This window comes from Antechinus flavipes, chromosome 6 (genome assembly GCF_016432865.1).
Source record: "Antechinus flavipes isolate AdamAnt ecotype Samford, QLD, Australia chromosome 6, AdamAnt_v2, whole genome shotgun sequence".
NCBI lineage: Eukaryota > Metazoa > Chordata > Mammalia > Dasyuromorphia > Dasyuridae > Antechinus > Antechinus flavipes.
This window is the reverse complement of record NC_067403.1, coordinates 105,648,190-105,667,330: the sequence shown is the minus strand read 5'-3', so window position 1 is coordinate 105,667,330 and position 19,141 is coordinate 105,648,190. Positions and strand designations below refer to the sequence as shown.

General features: G+C 35.0%; 1 protein-coding gene across 2 annotated transcripts in view; it reads right to left on the bottom strand.

Moving 5' to 3' along the window:
• The window catches only part of GALNTL6 (polypeptide N-acetylgalactosaminyltransferase like 6), a 1,500,784-nt gene that overhangs the window by 225,661 nt on the left and 1,255,982 nt on the right, over positions 1-19,141 (bottom strand). For both annotated transcript variants that reach the window (XM_051964041.1, XM_051964042.1), the window contains exon 5: positions 3,223-3,408. In XM_051964041.1, coding sequence (XP_051820001.1) covers positions 3,223-3,408 — 186 coding nt within the window. The remainder of the gene's footprint in view (positions 1-3,222; positions 3,409-19,141) is intronic.

The window sequence follows — 19,141 nt, the reverse complement described above, 5'->3', positions numbered from 1 at the left end:
TCATAGGTGACATCTCAAGTTAAAGTTATTTTTGTTTTTAGAAATTGGGAGTCAGAGACCAGATTGTTCACTCTACCCTCAGTTGTATAGATGAAGAGACTCAAGATTACACAGTTAATAAGTGGCAGAGACTGGATTAGAACCCGGAATGCAAAGTGTTGTGACTGACTCTATGTTATTTATGCTCTTTCTCCTGCTTTTCTGTTCGTAGAGTTCCCTTTTGTGCTCTTACTGCTCATAGAGCAATGGAAAGAACATTGGCTTGGAAGGAAGGAAGGGAGAAAGGAAGGAAGAAAAAAGGAAGGAGAGTAAAAAGGAAGGAAAGAGAGTAGGAAGGAAGGAAGCAAGAAGGGAAGGAAGGAGGAAAGTAAGGAAAAGTAGGAAAGAAAGAAGAAAGGAAGAAAGGAAAAAATAAAAAGAGAGAAGCAAGAAAGGAAGAAAAAAGGAGGGAAGGAAGAAAGAAAAGAAAGTATACACTTTAATCGGGATAGGAACAAGCTCTATTTTGGTGATTTAGGTACATAGTGATCATCTGAGGGACTTTCAGAGACTTAACTATTGACATTTGGTGGGTTGCTTGGGTTAGAGAATCCATTAGACATTTTCCTGCCTTCATTGAGTATTCAGACATCAGCACACTGTGCTCTATAGTTTGAGTTCATTTTGAGAGACTGTGACCGTTGCTGATGAAACTCTAAATTGCTATGCCTTCGTACAAGGTACTTTTAATTAAAACCTTAAAGGATTCTTGGCAACATGCTTGGAGGCACTCCTTTCTTGATTAGGATGGCCAGGCAGTCTGATGTGCATGGGTTTGAGGATGCTCGAGGGGAAGGTTGCATTGTTTCCTGTATTAAATCCTATATCAGTTACAATTGATTCTTTCCCCATCTTTGATGAATGGAACTTTGCTGGTTCTAGCTAGAATCCGAAACTTGAGTCAATAGCAAATCATCCTCTCTGAACTGCCCATTGTGAAGGCAGTTGTTATTGGCGTTCACTCCAAGGCCAAGGATATATTTACAACAAAAGCTGATTTAGTGGAATCTGGGAGAATAGGAGGGAGTACAATATTGGCACATTAAGGACTTTTTAAAAAAATGTTTTCAGGTTTACAGTATATTTCTTATCCATTGCTGGACTCAAAACTGACTTCATTTTAAAAAATACAATTAAGCTAGAACAGGGCTGAAGAATTTGCTTCTTAGCTTTAATCACTTGCAATTAATTCTTGCTAATTAAAGCTTTAATGAAGAATATGCCAACCCTCCTCTTTTTCCACCCCATCTTTTCATTAAGACATCTTGCATATAACTCTACATCAAAAAAAGGTCTTTGGAAGAGTGCTATGTAAACATTGACTTACTAACATCAAAGACTTGTTATTTGTGGGAACTTTCTTCATGCATAGGGATTTAAATACTTCTATAGTTTCCATGAATTGGGGCTATGACCTGAACATGTCATTATCTGGTGATCAAACTTCTGATGATAAGTTTTTCTAAATTTAGGTAGACTAATTCTCAGTTGACAAAAACATCATCTATCATCAGGTCTATACTTGAAAGCCTGGGAAAAAAATACTGGCTCTAGAGTTGGAGCCAGTATTTTCTATCAACATTTTGACATATTATTCAAAGTAAGGAAACAGAAGAAAATACAGCTTATTTTAGTTCGTTGGTTATGACTATACCTGAGTTTTTATTTCCCATGAAAAGTCTATATGTTTTATTTAACATGTATTGGACAACCTGCCAGTTAGGGAAGGGGTGGGAGGAAGGAGGGGAAAATTTGGAACAAAAGGTTTTGCAAGGGTCAGTGTTGGAAAAATTACCCATGCATATGTTTTATAAATAAAAAAGCTTTAATAAAAATATTCTTTAAAAAGTCTATATGTTTTATTCCTTATAAACTAAAATGTAGGCACAAGCTTTAGTTGGAAAAAATTAGTCTTGCTATATCCCATCCTAAGGGGGGGTCATATCTCACCTCTGATACTTGCATGACATTAGCTATGTCATTTAAACTCCCTGGGTCTCGGTTTCCTTTTCTGTAAGTTAAGGAGTTATAGCAGATATCCTCTAAGGTTTCTTTCAGTTTTAGATTGATGATCTTTTTCTGGTTAGTAAGATCCTTTTAATTGTAATCCAATGATATTACCTCAAGAATTACTGCTCATATTTAGGCTACAATAAAGCAGTGAAATAGGCTGTACAAATATGATATTTTACAAGTTTATGAAGGCAGCTAGGAGAGAGAAAACTGTCGCAGTGAACTTGAAACATTGATAGAATTGAAAAAAGGCTATATTTCAACATACTATCTGTTATTCAGTCATGTACAACTGAGAGAGGCTGTGACCCCTTTTCTTAGGAGGCAGTCTGAGAATAGTTGTAATGGAAAAAACTGATGACTTTGAAGGCAATTTGATGGAGAACTCCTTAGAGCTTTGGTGAGATTGATTCTTAGTCCACAAGTACACAATCTGTCACCATGCACATATTCAAAACCTTGGTATTTAGTAGAATCCAGCAGAGGAAAACACTCCATTGATATAATCTTAGAAACTAAGTTCTCTTCCACTCCAGAAGGAGGCTTCTGAGTAGCATTCCAGTGAAGGTGTGTCAGGATTCATCTCAGAAAATGATGTAACAATAAGTCAGATAACTTTGAGCTTGCTCACCTTGGGCCAAATGGTCTCTGCAATACTTTCTTCCATGTTTACTGATGAGTTCATGTTTTCATATGAGATTTCTTTTAGTCACTATCTGGTGAGCACAACTACAGTGTGAGAAGCCATTGGAGAAATTTCTTACATCAAGGGAATGATTTTCCAATCTGAGGCTAGGTTGGGGAGACAAATTGTAAAAGGTGTCATCTGGAGACAGGATTGTTCTCTCAGTTTTCTAGCTATTTTGCCAGTATTAATGTAGGTTTAAATTCCAAGTCTCTCCCTCCTCTCAAAACAAAGGAAATTCGCTTCATGGAAAAGTGGTTGAGAATATGAATTTGGGACATGAGTAAAGTATAATAATGAGTTATTCTTATTTACCCATGTACATAGTGTTCCTCACTACAGAATATAAGTTTCCTGAGGGCAGGGACCACTTTATTTTTGTTTTTACTATCTGTTGAGCCTTGCATAGTGCCTGACATAAAGTGAGCATTTCTTATATTTCTGTTAACTTTTCAGGAATTTCAATTAGTCAAATGTGTACTTACTAAGCAAAGGAGGCAGCCAGTTCACATTGACCTCACAGTGAGAATCCAGGAAAGTTAAGACTTCTCCTTTTGCCATAGATGCACCCAAGAGTCGAGTTCGGATGAGTCCTTCCCGTTTTTTGGTTCGAACAATTCTCACTTTGGAAAACCGGGCCATGTATTCTTCCAATTTATCTTTCAGGTGCTCTGGAAAAGGAAGAGATAAAGAATATAAATTATCAAATTCTAGCAGAATATTTAATTATGAGTTGAACTTATAGGGTAAGGAAAGAGAACTTGATTCCTAGATTATTACAAAAACTCAGCTTTTCTCTTTCCCTGATCCTAAGGGACAGTGAGGAGGGACTAATATAATTTCAGGCCAAGAGATTTCTTGTCCTTTTGTTTATACTTTCCAAAATATTTCTTAAGCTTCAAATATTGCCCTTTGTTTGAACACAGAAGAAGCCACTGATATCCTAGACCTTTCACTACACAGTTGTTGTTGGCGACCCGCCATCCACCTTTAATCCTGGCTAGAACGACTGCAAGATGTTCATCGACTCTCTAGTTCTTATAACCCAAAGCCAGATGAATATCCTGGCATATGGTTACGCAAATGGTGCCCTTTCCAACAAGGCTTGCCACTTACATTCAGTTTGACAAAAGATGTGTGGAAAACAATGAGGGGAAAAAATTAACCATGGAATCTGTATGATTGAAATAGATTCCTTTCTCATTCCTCCATCCCCATCCCTTTTCCCAGATCCAAAAGAACAGCAAGCTAACAAGTGAGCCTAGAAACTGGCTACAATGTGAAGCGAATGAGTAGTTGAATTGCCAATAAAATGTACTGTAGGGGCGAACTGAACACTGAAGTGTTCCCTAGCATGTTCTGTCATTGAACATGACTGTGCTTAAGATAAAAAAGCAAAGAATTTGGAAACATTCCCTTTGCTAATTAAAAACAAACAATAAGAATGAATCACTTCAGGGAAATCACTTATGGGAGACAAAATAATTGACTACTTTGGAACAAATGCCTGAGAAAGTGAGAATTATTAGTGTTATAAACAAGCATAGTTGTCTAATGCTAAAGGAAAGAAAATCTGACCTATGTTTATGTATTTTATATCTTTCCTTCCTGTCACCCATACTTAGAATGTAGATATTGAAGCTCCAAAGAAAACACCTCTACAAAAATTGCTATTCTGATGCTTCAGTGTGGTGGGGAGGTGACCTGGTTTCTCAAAGCCTAAACCAGCAGAGCACAAAGCTTTTTTAGGTTCTATCAAGCTCAAAGGAAAATATAGTTATCCTTTCCACATCACAGGGGTTAGAGACATGTCAGCGCTGTGATCTGGAAAATCACAAAAAAGTTTTTGGCTCTCCCATATCAGAGAAGAAATCTGAGTTATTATGTTATTAAAAGATAAAATAGTTAATATACAGTATCATACATATATTTTATTCATTTCTGAGTTTTCAAACTTTTTCCGTGTTACCTGTTGGCCTTCACATGTCATCTGACCTCTCAAAGAAGCTAATGACTTTCAAAAATGGAAAAAAAGGAGAAAGGAAAAGATATGGAGACACAATATAACTTTTTTTTCTATAGTAATTAAGCAGAATAAAGCAATTTCCAGAAAGCTGAGTGAACCCAGAGACTGTCTCATTTCATAATGCCGAATAGAGAGAGATGACAGTCGTGTATGACAAATTATAAATATAAAATCATTTGGAAAAGATGATGATGAGGAACATGGTGGAAAGTAGTCAGTAAATAAAGATATTTACTTATAAATCTGCAAAGTTCTATTGAGGGAAAAGCAAGTTTGCAGAAAACATGGTATGAGACTAAATATACTGCTGCGCATTTCTAACTATGTCTTACATGCAATATTCAACTCTAGGCCTTATTGTTGTAAGATATGGGAAATATGGGATCAGGAAAGGATGTGAATTGGTCATGGACCAAGGATGAGTGATAAGAAATGGATGGTTTAAGTTATATAGTGATATTCCTTAGATCACCCTTATGGGAGAAGATGAACAATATCTGTACAGTTGAGCAGCTAATAATCTTTTTTTTCTTAATCATTATTATAGCTTTTTATTTACTAGTTATATGCACGGGTAATTTTACAGCATTGACAATTGCCAAACCTTTTGTTCCAATTTTTCCCCTCCTTCTGCCCACTTTCTCCCCCAGATGGCAGGTTGACTAATACATGTTAAATATGTAAAAGAATAAATTAAATACAATCTATGTGTACATGTCCAAACAGTTATTTTGCCGTGCAAAAAGAATCGAACTTTGAAATAGTGTACTGTTAGCTTGTGAAGGAAATCAAAAATGCAGGCGGACAAAAATAGAGGGATTGGGAATTCTATGTACTGGATCATAGTCATCTCTCAGAGTTCTTTCGCTGGGTATAGCTGGTTCAGTTCATTACTACTCTATTGGGACTGATTTGATTCATCTCATTGCTGGAGATGGCCATGTCCTTGGAGCAGCTAATAATCTTAAAACATAGATCTGACCATATTACTCTCCCATCTGAGAATGTCTGATTGCCTCTAAGAGAAAATACAAACTACTTTGTTGGTCAGTTAAAATCCTTCACAATTTTGCTTGAAATTAACTTTCCAGAAAAATTTCACATTATTTGTTCTCAAATACAATGTGTTCCATCCATATTTACTAGTCTCAATACATCCTAATAATACATCTCCCACCTCTGTTCCTTTTCAAAATTGTCCTTCATACCTAGAATTTTGTGCCTCCTAACTTTTACTTATTGGAGCTCTTAACTGCATTCAAGACACAACTTAAATTCTGTCTATTGTCTAGGTATTTCCAAATCTCTCAAGTCATGTATGTGTGTTTATGTGTGGGAAGGAGAGGAGACAGCAACAGAAGCAATTATATGTAATAGTTAACTTTGATTTATCTGAGTTTATATTGCTTCCCCCAAACCTTAGTGAGATATAAGTTCCTTACAGGCAGGATTGTTTTAATTTTTGGTCTTGTATTTCTACAACTTGGGGCAATTAAGGTGGTGCAGTAGATAGATTTAGAGAACAGAGGAAAGGAGAGGATAGGAGAAGAGGACTCATTCTTCCTTCCCTCCTTTCCTTCCTCCTTCCCTCCCTCTCTCCCTTCCTCCCTCTTTCCTTTTCTCCCTCCCTCCTTTCCTTTCTCTCTTCCTCCTTTCTTCTCTCCATCCCTCCTTTTTCCCTCCCTTCCTCCCTCCCTCCCTTCCTTCCTGCTTTCCTCCTTCCCTCCCTCCCTCTGTTTTTCCCTCCCTCCCTCCCTCTCTCCCTTCTTTGTTTCCTTCCTTTCTTCCTCCTTTCCTCCCTTCCTTCTTCCCTTTCTCCTGTCTTCCCTCCCTCTCTCCCTTTCTCCTTCCCTCCCTCCCTCCCTTCCTTCTCTCCCTCCTTCCCTTCCCTTCCTCCTTCCCTCCCTCCCTCCCTTCCCTTCCTCCTTCTCTCCCTCCCTCCCTCCCTCCCTCCCTCCCTCCCTTCCTTCCTTCCTTCCTTCCTTCCTTCCTTCCTTCCTTCCTTCCTTCCTTCCTCCTTCCTTCCTTCCTCCTTCCTTCCTTCCTTCCTTCCTTCCTTCCTTCCTTCCTTCCTTCCTTCTCTCTTCCTTTTTTCCCTTTTTCCCCCCCATTTATTTATTCATCTATCTATCTATCCATCTACCTATCTACAAGACAGGAATTTACAAGCCAAAAAAATAATAAAAACCCAGTCAGATGAAACTACATAATCAAGTTTTATTATGTTTTTAAGCTCAGACTTTCTTTTCATCTCAAGCCCTCTGTCTATTTCATAGTGATTTTTATGTGATAGAGTGTTAAAACGAAATGCTCAATGCTCTAAGTTCCACAAAAAGTAGTACAGTTTGGGGCCATGCCAGAAGCCTTTTACTCCCAATCTTCTGCCTTTGTATATTTTTTGAAATTCTAAACAAAACTTGAGATGGCATTAAAGGTAAAGTGGGTTAGAAAGAAGCTACCTGGAGAGCCAGGCTTGGTTTGAGATTTCTAGCCAAAGTCACTGACAGCCTTCCCCTGATGTGGCAGAAACAAATGTTTGGAAAGAAAGATAAAAAAAGGGTGAAACAAATTTCTGGGTCAAAGCACTGCTTCACAAGGGTCTATCTACTGCTTGCTAAAACATTTGTTTGCTGTTGTATGTATATAAAATAAATGAATTGCCACCTTCACACTAGGCTCTTTTTATCAACAGATAAATAATATGCTGCTCTTTTTTTTCCCTTTTTGCTATGTAAGTTTTGTATCCTGAGATAAGTCTTTTGATAGAGTTGCAGGTTCCTTTTATCAAGAGCAGCCTGGTTTTAGCATTGCCTGGCACCCAAAATTAACCAGATCAATTATGCCAAAGGTATCCATGGAAAAGTGGTAAAATGAAGGAGTGGTAGCACATTGGTGTTTTTGGTAATTCTTTCAATAGGCATTCATTAAGTACTTATTGAGTGCAAAGTTTGGACCATGCTAGGAAGAATAAAAAATGAGATGTAGATGCTCCTTGCTTTGGGGATATTATCTCTATTCCCTCTACCCCTGTAGCCTTCTCCTCCTTGGACCTTTTCTTTGGCATTTCTGAGTTCCTGTAAAGGAGCATTTGCTTCATCTTGCCCAGAACCCAGGCTTCCAAACCATTATTTTCACATCCCCCTTTATGTGCTATTTTTCCCTGTTAGAATGAGAACTCCCTGAGAGTAGGGACTATCTTGCTTGCTTACATTTGCCCAATGTTTGACATGTAATAAGCCCTTAATAAATGCTTTTATTTTTTTCCTTTTTTCCTCCTCCTCCCTGTTCCCTCCCTTCTTTGACTTTCCAGTAGCTTGTAAGCCGAGTAGAGTATAACTTCAGGCAAATGAAAGGATTAAATTAAAACTCAATGTGAGACAATAAAACATTTGAGTACTAAAAGGGTGACAGAGGGAATAAGCCAAAGCAGGAGCAGTCTTGGTTTTGTCAGGACTTAAATACCATTGATATAGAACCTGAAGATACTTTAAAAATAATTTAATGTGATATCCTTATCTTACAACGGAGGAAATGAGGACTCAGAGAGGAAGGGACAGGACTGTCTGGCTTGCTTGTATTTTATCCTTAGTTCTTAGAACAGAATTTGACACATATTTGCTTAATTAAATGATTAATAAATTATTTATCTTTGTTGTTGTTGTTTAGTTATTTAATAATATCCTACTTTATGTGATCTCATGGTCTTTGTCCAGGAGCTTTCTTGCCAAAGATACAGGAGCATTTGCCAATTCCTTCTCTAATGCACCCCCATTTTACAGATGAGGGACTGAACTAAATAGCAGTTTAACTGACTGATCTGAGGCCAGATCTGAACTTGGACCTTCCTGATTCCAGGACCCTCCTGATTCAGGAAGTCAGGAAGCCTGACCCTAGGCCCAATATTCTTATCTACTGTACTAGTTGTCCCTCTATCTTTCTGATACATATCTGATACATATCATCTATGTATCCACCATCTATATATCATCTATGTATCCACCATCTATATATCATCTATGTATCCACCATCTATATACCTATCTATTTACCCATCATCTATCTCTTTTTCTCTCTTTCTCTAGCTACCCATCATCTATCATCTTTCTCTGTCTCTTATGGAGAATCACCAATGTACAGATTAATCTAGCTTAAAAAGTAAATTTCTAAAATAATAATTTGGAGTTTATAGTTCATTTTTTAGTTGGATTACAGAGGCATCACAGGAAAAACTACTTAAACCACAATGTAATTAAATAGAATTCAAATAATATTATTTCAGCTATACTAAAATGACCATTCATAATCATATGGCTACTAGAAAATGCATTTCTAATTCTTATTTGGGATGTCTGGAACACATCTGTCCAATTAATAACTATTTTGTGACATTGGTAAGGGGCAGAATGTCCATCAGGGAAAAAGGTTAGGTTAGATGGTAATAGATCTTCCCTGAGTATCACTATAAACTTTCTACATCTGTGTAAAGGAACTAATTGGGGGAAACACTTTAGGAAAAAAGGTCATTCACTCTATGGGGATTTGGGGATTGACTCTGAATATGGAACATTTTCTCAGCTATATAAAAATATTTTTAATTTTAGTATTTTTAAATTGAAATATACCAATCAGTACCTTTGTTTCTTTATCCTCAGCTCTAAATATTCAATTCCTATATATATTTTTCTTACCACCAAAGATATAGTAATGTTTTATGGAGATTATAGTTACCAGATGCAGGGGATATAACACCATGTATGAACACTAGGTCACTATTGCCATCAATTGTTCTACTTTGAACCTAAATATTTCAATTCCATTAGACTGATTTAAAACAATTATCTGCCTGATTGCCCACATGAGTGGGTATAGGCAGCTTTTTAGTAACATCTAATTACTTGTAACTCACAATGAAGGTAGATTAGTCTAATTAGAATATTTGACTAGTATATAACAATCACATGTAATGAAGTTTAAAATTAAATGTTTAAAGTTTACATTTTTTCTATATTTTAAGCATAAAACCTAAATAAGTTTATTTTACCAATATTCAAACCATTTTCTAACCATTCTATAGATTTAGAAATGATAGTTTAAACATTCAAAAATTTAAAAATATTCCATTTATTATACCAATCCTCTGAAAATACTTATAAAAAATACAGAATAAGCTTGAAGTATCATTTACTTACATGTAAATTAACATTCACTTCATGTGTGACCTGAAGAATTTTTCAGGTTTTTTTTTCCTTTAAATAAGGTTGTTAGAATAGCAGAGCTGGTATCTCCTAAGTTCACCAAGTCCCAACAGAGTCATTGAGGTCCAGTCCTTCATTAGCTATTTAGTCCCATGCCCCTGCCTTTCTTCCCATGCCCTGTCTCCTTTCTATATTATAGCACAATAACATTTTCTCACATTTTGCTTGCTTTTTCCTTAATTGACCACACACATTGTGTTTGAAGGGTTGGTTTGTTTGTTTGTTTTTGCTATGACCAAAAATACACCTCAGATATATTTCTGTCTTTGACCTGCTGAGGTGGTATGTGTCTAGTAAAGGGATCACTAATTCAAAGAGTATGAATAATTTTAGTGACTATTCTTGTTTAATTTCAATTTGTTTTCTAGAGTATTGTAATTTACAGCTCCACCAATAGTACCAGTTTCAAACAGGTCCTCTGAAATTAATTATTTTCATCTTTTATAATTTTTGTCAATTCAGTGACTGTGAGATGAAATATCGATGTTTTAACATGCATTTCTCTTATATTAGTGATTTGGAACATTTTTTCCCATATGTTATTTTCTCATCAGCTGCTTTGCTTTGTTTCAGCTGCAGGAAGGAATCTCAAGCCTTCCTAAGGTTAATTCAAATTAGATTCATTATCTGAAATCTCATCATCCTGAATCAATATTCAACTTTAATATTCAGCATTCTCAATTTCCTCTGCCCTCTGACTGGAGGTTAGAGTAATAAACTCCTCCCCAAATTTCCTTTTACAAAGGAAATAACTAATTCAGCCCCTTTACTAAAGGTTTGACATTTCTTAACTAACTTCATTTCTAATCAGTTAATTCCTCTGCTTTTGCCTTTACAAATATTATATTAGCATTGACTTCCCTACCTTCCACAAGCTGCTTTTTGTTTATTGTCTTCTCTAATTAGATCTTAAGTTTTTTGAGGGAAGGGAGTTTCTTGTCTTCCTACTTTCTCCTCCTCCTTCTCTGTCTTCCCCTATTTATTTTCTTCCCCCTTTTCTTCCTTTGCTTTCTTCTCTCTTCTCATTTTCCTTCTTTACCAAAAATTTATTTTCCTAGTATTCAGCATGCTATCTGGTACAGTCTAGGTGCTTAATAAATGTTTCTTGACTTTTTAATGGTTTTCATTTCTTCTTTTGAAAACTGTTCTTATCCTTTGATCATTGGTGTACTTTGATGGTGGTCAGAGCATTTATAGCTTCCCTGCTTTGATTGGCTTAATCAGCCTTCTATGCCATTTTATGTAGCACACCAAAAAACATTATCTCTTTCAGATTATGAGTTGATCACTTACTGCTAGAGTCCACACAGTAATGTCCTGATTACCTTTAAGAGGGCACAAACATTCAAAAATAGAATTAGCCAATTTTAACTGAGAGGCAGTTTTAATCAGAAGATAATAATCCCAAACCAGCAAAATGGAATTTTTTTCAAACTTTCTGGCTCCATCATAGCCGTAAGTAATGAAAAGACTATTCTTAATAAATAATGTATTAATAGTAATAAACTTTTGGTTTGTTTTATTATTTATTTAAAACTGAATATCACTAGAAAACTTAAACTCTAAAGGATTTTGTTTTTTCTATAATGTAAACATCATGAAAATGTAGTTTATACCTGGAATTATTTTTTATTGAAGTTTTTTATTTTCAAAACATGCAAGGATAATTTTTTTCAACATTGACCCTCGAAAAATCTTGTGTTCCAATTTTCTCCTTTTCCCCTACCCCCTTCCCCTAGGTGGTATGCAATCCAATATATGTTAAACATGGTAAAAATAGATGTAAATCCAAGTATTTATACAATTATCTTGCTCCACAAGAAGAATCAGATCAAAAAAATGAGAAAGAAAATAAAATTCAAGCAAACCCCAACAAAAAGAGTAAAATGCTCTGTTGTAATTCACCCTCAGTTCCCACAATCCTCTCTCTGGGTGTAGATAGCTCTCTTCATCACAAGATCCTTGGAACTGGCCTGAATCATCTTATTGTTGAAAAGAGCCATGCCCATCAGAATTGATCATCATACAATGTTGCGGTTGCTGTGTACAATTATCTCCTAGTTTTGCTCATTTCACTTAGCATCAGTTCATGTAAGTATCTCCAGTTCTCACTGAAATCATCCTGCTGATCATTTCTTACAGAACAATAATATTCCATAACATTCAAATACCATAACTCATTCAGCCATTCTCCAATTGATGGGCATCCATTCAGTTTCCAGTTTCTTGGTACTACAAAAAGGGCTGGCACATTGTAGTGGCTAGAAACTGGAAAATGAATGGATGCCCATCAATTGGAGAATGGCTGAATGTGTTATGGTATTTGAATGTTATGGAATATTATTGTTCTTAAGAAATGACCAGCAGGATGAATACAGAGAGGACTGGCGAGACTTACATGAACTGATGCTAAGTGAAATGAGCAGAACCAGGAGATCATCATACACTTCGACAACGATATTGTATGAGGACATATTTTGATGGAAGTGGATTTCGTTGACAAAGAGACCTAACTGAGTTTCAATTGATAAATGATGGACAGAAGCAGCTACACCCAAAGAAAGAACACTGGGAAACGAATGTGAACTATCTGCATTTTTGTTTTTCTTCCCGGGTTATTTATACCTTCGGAATCCAATTCTCCCTGTGCAACAAGAGAACTGTTCGGTTCTGCAAACATATATTGTATCTAGGATATACTGCAACATATCCAACATATAAAGGACTGCTTGCCATCTAGGGGAGGGGGTGGAGGGAGGGAGGGGAAAAATCGGAACAGAAGCGAGTGCAAGGGATAATGTTGTAAAAAAAAATTACCCTGGCATGGATTCTGTCAATATAAAGTAATTATTAAATAAAAATTAAAAAAAAAAGGGCTGGCACAAACATTTTGGCACAAGTGAGTCCCTTTCCCTCCTTTAAGATCTCTTTGGTAGATAATTCCAGTAGAAACACTACTGGACCAAAGGGTATGCACAATTTGATAACCTTTTGGGCATAGTTCCAAATTACTCTCCAGAATGGTTAGATCCATTCAAATGGAATTTTTTTTAAACTTTCACTGGTGCCTGTCATTGTTATATCACTTTCATCCCCAAATATACTCCTACCCTTCAGTCAGTCAGCTCTTAAGAAAGATTTTTAAAAAGCTCATTAAAACAGTTCAGCAAAACCAGCTTACACATTAACTATTTCTAAGAGTATATGTAATATTTATATACACCAATCTATGGAATGAAATGAGTATGATATAATTTCTTTGCATTATAGTTGGTCATTTTAATTATATAATGTTTAATTTTTGTTAAATTGTCTTTCCCATTTACATTGTTATAGTTATCTTGCATGTTATTTTCCTAGTTCTGTTTACTTCACTACTTCACCAAATAAAGCATTAGTTCACATGTCTTAGTATGCTTCTCTGAACTCTTCAGTTATCATTTTTTTATGATGCAAAGTTTTTAATCACAATCATGTATGACCATTTATTTAGCCATTTCCAATTCCCATACCTAGTGGGAGAAGTGAATAGGAAACTGGACTTGAACTCAGGACAACCTGGATTGAAATTCTGTCAGGCACTTTTTAGCTGTGTGATTCTAGATAAATCATTTAACATCTTTGGGCTCCTATTTCCCTATCTGAAAATAAGAGTGTTAAGATTCAATGGCCTATAAGATATTTACTGGCTATAATAAACACATGAATCTTAAAATTTAGGTTCTTTAGGAAGCAATGGATAATTTTATAGAGAATCAAAAATATGAACTTAAGACTTTTGACTGAGAACTTTCTATTTTTTCCATTTTTAAAATTAAAGCTTTTTATTTAAAAAAACATATGTATGGGTAATTTTTTCAACATTGCTCCTTGCAAAACCTTTTGTTCCAAATTTTCTCCTCCTTCTCCCCATCCCCTCTTCTAGATGGCAGGTATTCCAATATGTGTTAAATATGTTAAAATATTTGTTAAATCCAATATATGTAGACATATTTATACAGGTATCTTGCTGCATAAGAAAAATCAAATCAAGAAGGAAGAAAAAGAAAAACTGAACAAGAAAACAAAATGCAAGCAAATAATAACAGAGAGTAAGAATTCTATGTTGTGGTACACACTCTGTTCCCACAGTTCTCTCTCAGGGTGTAGATGACTCTCTAATCACTGAACAAGTGTAACTAGTTTGAGTCATCTTATTGATGAAGAGAACCATGTCCATCAGAATTGATTGTCATATAATCTGGTTGTGATTCACAGTCTTGTTTCTGGGTATAATGATCTCCTGGTTCTGCTCATTTCACTTAGCATCAGTTCATGTAAGTCTCTCCAGGCCTCTTTGAAATTATCCTGCTGATCGTTTCTTACAGAACAATAATATTCCATGACATCCATATACCATAAATTATCCAGCTATTCTCCAATTGATGGGCATCCACTCAGTTTCCAAATTCTAATCACTACAAAAAGAGCTGCCACAAATATTTTTGCACATGTGGGTCCCTTTCCCTCCTTTAGTATCTCTTTGCGATATAAACCCAGTAGAAACATTGCTGGGTCAAAGGATATGCACAGTGTGATAACTTTTTGAGCACAGTTCCAAATTGCTCTCCAGAGTGGTTGGATTTGTTCACAACTCCACCAACAATGTATTAGTGTCCCAGTTTTCCCACATCCCCTCCAACACTGGTCATTATCATTTCTTGTTATCTTAGCCAATCTGAGAGGTGTGTAATGATACCTCAGAATTGTCTTAATTCGCATTTCTCTGATCAGTAGTGATTTGGAGCATCTTTTCAGGTGACTCCAAATAGTTTCAATATCTTCATCTGAAAAATGTCTGTTCATATTCTTTGACCATTTATCAATTAGAGAATAGCTTGAAGTATTATAAATTTGAGTCAATTCTCTATATATTTTAGAAATGAGGTCTGCATCAGAACCTTTGGATGTAAAATGGTTTCCCAATTTATTGCTTCTCTTCTAATCTTATCTGTATTAGTTTTGTTTGTACAAAATCTTTTAACTTAATATAATTGAAATTATTTATTTTGTGATCAATAATGATCTCTAGTTCTTCTTGGGTCACAAATTCCTTCCTCCTCCACAGATCTGAGAGGTAAACTATCCTATGTTCTTCTAATTTGTTTATAATATTGTTCTTTAGGTCTAGATCATGAATCCATTTTGACCTTATCTTGGTGTATAGTGTTAAGTGTGGCTCAGTGCCTAGTTTCTGCCATACTAGTTTCCAATTTTCCCAGCAGTTTTTGTCAAATACTGCATTCTTATCCTCAAAGCTGGAATCTTTGAGTTTGTCAAATACTAGATTGCTATAGTCATTAACTATTTTGTTCTGTGAACCTAACCTATTTCACTGATTGACTACTCTGTTTCTTAGCCAGTACCAAATAATTTTGATGACCACTGCTTTATAATATAGTTTTAGATCTGGTACAGCTAGGCCACCTTCATTTACTTTTCTTTTCATTAATTCCTTTGAAATTCTCAACCTTTTGAGAATATTCTTTTTAATGAGTATGAACATCTGCCTTTTAAGATTCCAAGTGTGGGATATTTTGGTAACAAAATGAATATGGGAACAGCAGGAGTTTATTGTACACTAGTTACTATGAGGACAACTTTCCATAGTATTTTTTGGACAGTATCACAGAGAAGCTTAGGCCAGGTCAGGTTTTTGCCAAGACCTCTATAATCAGAGTAGCAAGGAGTCCATTGTCCATAAGTATGAGATACTGTTTTTTCAATGTCTTATTCACAGAGCACTTTTATTTCATGAAATGCTACATCTTGCCATTAGTCTTTAGAATTGTTACCTTCTTACAATCCAGGTAAAGGGATTCATTAAGAAAAATACTAAGGTGTCGTCACAAGAACAACATGGTATAGCCTCTCAGGTTTATATAATAGGTTCAATGATACCTTGTCTGATCAGATGCTTAAGCTGATATGGGAGGTTTTTAGTTTGGACTCATGATTTTATTGGTACAGGGAATTTTCTAGGAGTGGAAACTTCTCTACCAATATGGATTGCAAACTCCTTGGCAATTTATTGGCTTATAGAATCGCTTGGAGGCACTGAAAAGTTAAGTGATTTGTTCATAGTTACACGGTATATATGAAAGACAGGATTTGAATGCAAGTCTTCTATTCTCTTAGGATGACTCTATCCATTAGATTATCCTGCCTTGTCATATTGAAATACTGAAAGTAAAAGGCACATTTCTAGCTTCCAAGTAAACTGATACAAAGAATAAGAATCTATTCTCTGATAAAACTTCTCCCTAATGTTTTCTGGAAAATACTTTGGCAATTTTATGGACAACTTTCAATAGTTGGACTTAGAGAATATATAAACGTCTCAGGGAAATGAACTGTAGTCAGAAAGTCTCAGTTTAAATCATGTCTCAAATAATTTCTAGCTGGTGCATTACTAGGTAAGTTATTTAAACTCAATGAGCTTCAGTTTCCTCAGAGACAAAACTGGGACAATACTACTTATCTCATTGTATTGTTGTAAGGCTCAAATTAGATAACTTAGTAAAGCAAAGCCTAAAGAGTTTAGAAATTTCATCTATTATTATAAATATTAGTATCATGAATCAATTCTAATCTACAATGCTTTGTGCTGCTCCCTAATAATGATGAATGGTTACCACTTTGCACATTTGAGGATCAAATTTTGGTTTGTGTCAACACTGTGATTATTATAATTTCTATGAATAAATATCAGCCTTTAAGAATAAATCTTGTTAGAAAATATTATGGAAAGGCTGTCTTCAGTTAGTAATGTATAAATATGGGGTGGAATTCTTTCTTGCTTTCTTGGACATTTATGAGTAACAACATAAACAGTATCATTTCTGAGTTATCTTGTTATGGATTCTATGGAATAAGATAATTATTGACTTGACTTTATTTTATTGGGAATCATCTTGACCATCTGGTTCTAGGTAATTGCTTTGATTGTTCCTGAAGTTTTTTTCCCTCCACAAATGGGTTTTGAAGAGTGTATTCTCTCAAAATGGACCATCTCTTTGAATATGAACTCTAGATATCTGAACTATGACATTTCTCCACAAACTAACCAATGGTTTTTAAAAGTTGAAATGATCCTTATTGTTGAACATAAATTTATTTTGTTTTTATTTATTCTGTTGGAAAAGCTTTTTATTTGACCCATTATCAACAATATTATTATAAGAAGCTAGAGCTTAGCTTCGACAAACACTAAGTGACAAATTAGTATGTCTCACCAGATTGTTGCTCCTTTTTGTGAAATTTATATTTCTGAATCATGATTGATGGTGTTGAAGTGTATTTTTAAAAATAAACTTTTATTGACATCTTTTGTTTTTATATACCTTATATTTCCCAATGTTTTCTTCTTTCATCATCACCTTAGAAAACTATTTTTTAGGAAGAAGAAAAAAAAATCCAGCAAAACTAAGCAACAGGTGAAAAAGAAGTCTACTGCTACATGCAGTATTACATATTGATAGATATTGTTTGATTCAACATGGAAAGGAATAAGCATTTGTTAAATGCCTACTATGTGCCAGGTCCTGTGCTAAGAATTTTATAAATATCTTATCTGATCTGATTGCCTTGCACAAGAATTCTATGAAGATAGCTCACAAAATTTCAAATACATTTTAGAATATCCATTTTAAGTGCTGAGTATGCATGGACTCTGGAATGGAAGTTTGAGTTACCTATCAAAAATACTTGCTAGTGGAGCTATCTTTGGTTATCTACATTAATAATATCCCAAACTTGTCATAAGAAAAAGTGTTTTATTGGGTATCATTAAAGAGGCAAGGGGCAGATGGACATAACCATTTATTTATTATACTACTTACTACATTTACTGATGACACAAGTGAACTCTGTATGACCTGAGTGAGCTCTGTAAAATTAGGTAAAATCACAAAAACCATGTCCCTTTTGATTTACAACTCAAATGGTCTCCCATCATTCAAGAGCAAGTCAAAGTCCTATTGATTTTGTCAGGAAGTCATAAGATTTCACATTCAATTGACAATCACATTCAATTCACAATCAAACTTCCCCTAGACTTGCACATAAAATGAGACTTCAAAAATGATTCTTTGCGGATCTATCTCTCTCTTGAGAAAGATATGCCAGCTGAGAGAATCCCTCTTGGTGTTTCTTTAATAATAAAGCCTTTTTGCCATAGCCTCTGAATTTAGCAAATTCTTTCCCTCCAAACTTGCCTTGGAGAGAAGGAACCTCATTCATTGCCTGACCTCATCACTATCATGAAAAAGATACTATACATATCACTTCATTTTATTAAATTAAATAAATGTATTAAATAGGAAATTTATCTCCCAGATAAATTGTATGATCCTGGATAACTCATTCTCCTTCCCCTCCCCCCCCATTGCTGCAGACAATTAAGATCAAAGATGGTGAAGCAGTTGCTGATTTGCCCTGTGAATTCCTCAAAAAATGTGATTAAATACATAAAATATAATGTCTGATATTATTAAGAAAACTATGATAAAATGTAGTTATAAAATAAAGAAAAAATAATAATAAACTAATAATTTAATAAGACCTTCGGATTAAGAATACCTAATTTAGATAATCTCAAAAACAATAAAACAATTAGAAACTAAAGGGAAAAATCCAAACTCATATTAAACTAAAGAATCCTCATGCATACATTAGAATTGCTTCAGTTAAATTGAAATAAAAGGTTTGGCAATTGCCAATGCTGTAAAATTACCCATACATATAACTTGTAAATAAAAGGCTATTAAAAAAAACCAAAAAAAAAATAAAAAGTTAAAAAATAACCCAAAAAGAATTGCTTCAGCTGATTTCTATTCTAATGTTTAATTGTTATTATTCTTGTTATTATCATTCATTTGTGAGCAACTCTTTGTCATCCTTTTTGGGGTTTTTTCTTGGCAAGGACACTAGAGTGGTTTGCCATTTCCTTCTCCAACTCACTTTACAGTTGAGGACATTGAGGCTGGCGTAAACTCAATGGAAAACTGCCTTGGAATCAGGAAGTTCAAATTGGATCTCAGAGGCTCACTAGCTATGTAACCCTGGGCAAGTCACTTAACCTGA